Raw genomic sequence first — 4,294 nt, 5'->3', positions numbered from 1 at the left:
CCCGAAACCGGAACCGATTCTATATATTTCGGTTCCGGTCCGATTCCGATTTAGTCCGGTTTTCCAATTTTAAATCTCATCCCTAATATTTCCCGCAACCATTTTCATGCCTCCAATTTTATGAAGAATTATACGAGTCTATAAATATTATAAAAGAAGGGAGATGATAATTTTACTTATGTTTTCTATTCATTCATTTAAAAAAAATGCAAAAGATTTTCTTACTCATTAGATCTGAGGGTGTGTGTGGAAAGGATTCCTCACTTTTTGTCTGTCACGTCAGCATTTCTTTTAATTTTCTTTTCCTCACCCAAACTCATGGTGTGTATGGGAAGAATCTTTCACTCTTTTTTTATTTTTTTTAAATATATTTAATACAAGTATTATACTCATTTGTAGGGAATTAAAAACCATGCATTTTAATATATTTTTTATAATTTTTTAGTAGGTATATAATTTAATAAATATCAAAAAACCGGAAAAAAAAAGCCTAACCAATTAAAACACGAGAGAGAATGAGGGGTCTCTATCCCCAACTCCCTTCCCGCAATGACGGTGCTGTGTTCCAATGTGTGTGAACACATCCCAAGCCCCCTTTCCGCGACACTCGCATTATACATCATTTTCTTGGATCAAAGCAAGAGATACAAAAAGTCATTTTTTTTTTGGAATGGATGAATAAAAAAAAATAAATGAAAATGTTATTTTTCATATTATAAATGTTTAAGTTTAATGTATTTTAAAAACGTCTGTTATAATTTTAATAAATAGTTTTTTTGTAATATGTTAATAAAAATAAAACTATTTTCTTTTTGAACAATTGGTTTGTGATTAGAAGGTAAATTCACAAAGTTAGTAATTTGTCTACTTCTGAGTTTGAACTCGAGACCTTCAATTTAAGAGTCTTTCACCTCTACCAAATAAGTTAGTTTCACGTTGGCCTAAAGAAAACTAATTGTATATCGAAACTTTAACACCTCAAGTGGTCGAATTCTTTAGTTTTTGGTAATTAATATTTCATTTCATTTAGGTTTTTATTTGTTTGAATGTTTTGGGTTTTGTATGATTTTTCTGAAAGGGAGTTTCCTAACGAGGTTTTTCGGGCCAATTTTTTTATGTACCCACGAATTCCCGTTGCAAATATGAGAATATGCCTCGTGCTTTGGTGTCATTGCAGGCGAACAACCATAGCCACAATGACTGAATAGTATCACGATTTGAACATTGGTCAATAAGTTACTCACCATATTTTCCACATGTCTTACAAAGTCATCTAAAACCAAGTGATTTGTTAGTACGATATATACAAACTTAATATGATATGTATCAAATAAAACTAATTATTATGTGATAATGATTATGGAGGTTAGATTGAAATAATCATTGCTTATGATGAAAATCAAAATCTTGATAAAATAAAACAATTTATTTATTGTTAAAATATTATTTGTATGCTCATAAGAACCATTGATTATTTTAATCTAACGCTCCAAAATTATTCTTTGAAAATAATTAAATCATATTTGAATCTAAACCGACTCAATGCAACGTTAATTATTTTGAATTGTTGGTCTAATCGAACCTTCTTATTACCATTTACAAAAACAAAAATATCTAATGCGTGCCGTCTAAGAATATACTCGAATTCGATTCTAAAAACTCAAATAAAATATGTTTTTAAGTTCAAAATTAACAAAAACATTTCAATATATATATGGACAAAAACCCTAGAGAAAAGACGACCAAGTAAGAGTTGTCTTATTTCGAACTCATATGGAACGTTGACACACATGTTTTCCAATTGAACTTTCAAAACGTGTGTAGCTACGTATATAGGTGGTCCTTCAAAAGGAATATATATTAGGAATTTGCCATGAGATTTCTTTTCATGGCGTCCAAACAATATAAAAAATGGTTGTCGTTAGAAAAGCCCCATTATTTTTTCATAATTTATGGAAAAGTCCCAAATTTTATTTTTTTGAACAGAAAAGACTCGATTATCTAATATTTTGCTCAAGTTAACGGAAAATCCGATTTTTTTAACAGAAAATGATAAGATTATCGTGTAAAATTAAATCATCGAGACTTTTCTGTTCAAAAAATAAAAGTTAAGACTCTTCCATGAACTAGGACAAAATATTAAGACCATTCTACCAATAACCCATAAAGAAACAAATGTAGTTGTGTAAGATGTCACATATCATGAAGGTCCCATATCACTAATGGAAAGATAACACAAGCAAATCGTGGTCGAATCTATACTAAGCTTTTTAGATGGAAAATGTGTTGATCATTATACTGATTTTCATCATTTTGGGTGAATTTAGTGGGTGCTTTAAAACCTTTTTTTATCCATTTCAAGTGAAACAAAACAAGTAGATAACAACAAAGAATGGGATTTAGTTGTTATTGATTTGTTCGTATCTATGTGAAACTGTAAGTGTAGATGACATAACACACAATCTACTTTTGTCCATATAATGCCCCATTTTTGTTTTTTTAGATGTGTAATTGTGTATGCCCATTTTTTTAAGTCAGTGCTTGTTCTGAGAGAGTAGACTTATGTTATTTATCTATATTTTAAAAGAAAATTTGCATAGTTTTTATAACGGAATTCCATTTTTTTTCAAATCATAACATCAATATTTTTATGTTTTACAATAAAAAATGTTTGAATGTTAGCCTAAACCGAGTAATTAAACCCTTTAAAAGATTCATTCGGATCTCAAATATCCCCTTTACACACAGATATATAAGACCCATTTATAAGACCCATTGTGTTGGAGGTTTTAATGTGGCTCAAGCTAAAATAATGATTATCTGGTTTTGATTTATAAAGTCACAATACTGACTTTTAAAGAAAGAACGTTACTATCATAATAACACACAAAGTTTTTTGCTTTAGTTTTATTTTTGTTGAAAGACAAACAAACGAAAAATATGTAGTGAGATGTTGAAAATTGAAACGATACATGAATGTAAATGATCTTCAACAACATTCAGAATCGAATAATAATTTGAATACTTGCCAAATCCCACCATGAACAGGAATGAAACCAAAGTATCCAGCAGCCCAAAATCAAAATGACATAATTAATTAATTATGGCAATGTTCGCTGCTGAAGTGGCAATGCTCCCAAGGCTTCACGTTCTGCATTCTCCCTTTTTACCTGTTTAAAAAAAATGTTTCAGGTTAAATCAATCCCATGTGTGCACAATGCATGGATAAAACAGGTTATACTGTGTTTGACATGTGTTGGATTGAGACTGATACCGATACTGATATCAATGGAACAAAAATTACAATTTTTTGCCCTCTGACATGCCTCTTATTGGGTCTAACTCAGTAGGGCATTGATTCAATCAGCAACTATCAAACGGTCTACTACTGTTTCCTCACTCATTCTTTCACACAAACATAAGACATACGTTTTAGTTTTAAAATTTTAGCCTTTAGTTTCTTATTTTATAAATCATTAATCACTACTACAATGTATAATGCAATAGCATCAAGGATTTCTATTTCAAGCTAAATAAACTATTTATTTTATCATTAGCTTAGGCTATAAACAAAAGATACTCATGAAAATATATCCAAAGTCGATAATCAAATCCTTATGAACTTACCCGAGCCAGCATATCGGTAAGATAACTCCTAAATGGTGTCTGTTGTGCCTGTAACAACAAGAACAAAAACATCAATTTCACGCCTGATTTCAAGTCAAGTTTTGTATTTTCGATGCACAAAGATGTTGAATTAGTATTTAGTACTAGAAAAAATGTATTATAATCAAGTATGTAGATATTGAAAATGGACCTGTAGATCTTTGGGGAGATACTCGTGTTTCATGGAGAGATCCATTGCACGCAAAATCCGTTGGTTTCTAGCATCGATAATCTCACGAGGTAGTCTTCTCATTGCTTCCTTGATATCCAAACACTCCATCGGATCGAACAAATCATCATATCGCAGTCCTAATTTTTATTTTTAGAACACATGCCACAATCATCAGCCATGGACAGAAAGAAAAAAGAAAGAATCGCAATAGATGATTAGATACACACAATCAAAAGTATATTTATATCTAATCACAAATACATAAATACACACACAACCAGAAAAGATTCTGACCGTATTTGCGCAGGCGTTCCGTGATAGTTTTCTTGTGCACGGCGGCGAACCAGTTTTTCGTTGGATCTAAAATAGTTCTCACCAACTGTGACGTCGCCATTGAAACGAAATGAAGCTTTCTCTTTCTCCTCTAATATCCGGCCAGACCGGCCTCTGCTTCTT

The 4,294-nt window shown here is 31.2% G+C and overlaps 1 protein-coding gene across 1 annotated transcript; it reads right to left on the bottom strand.

The window, feature by feature from the left end:
- Positions 1-2,880: 2,880 nt before the first annotated feature.
- LOC145124836 (cytochrome b-c1 complex subunit 7-like) lies at positions 2,881-4,294 on the bottom strand. The gene is made up of 4 exons (XM_079060302.1): positions 4,133-4,294; positions 3,818-3,975; positions 3,628-3,675; positions 2,881-3,170 (listed from the first exon to the last, which is right to left on the bottom strand). Exons 1-4 carry the CDS (start codon positions 4,230-4,232, stop codon positions 3,102-3,104), a joined length of 375 nt encoding a protein of 124 aa, XP_078916428.1. The 5' UTR covers positions 4,233-4,294; the 3' UTR covers positions 2,881-3,101.

The sequence above is a fragment of the Lactuca virosa genome, chromosome 7 (genome assembly GCF_052849685.1).
Source record: "Lactuca virosa cultivar CGN04683 chromosome 7, Lactuca_virosa_CGN04683_v6, whole genome shotgun sequence".
Lineage (NCBI taxonomy): Eukaryota > Viridiplantae > Streptophyta > Magnoliopsida > Asterales > Asteraceae > Lactuca > Lactuca virosa.
Note: the sequence above shows the minus strand (reverse complement) of the source record. Positions and strands in the feature narration are given on the sequence as shown.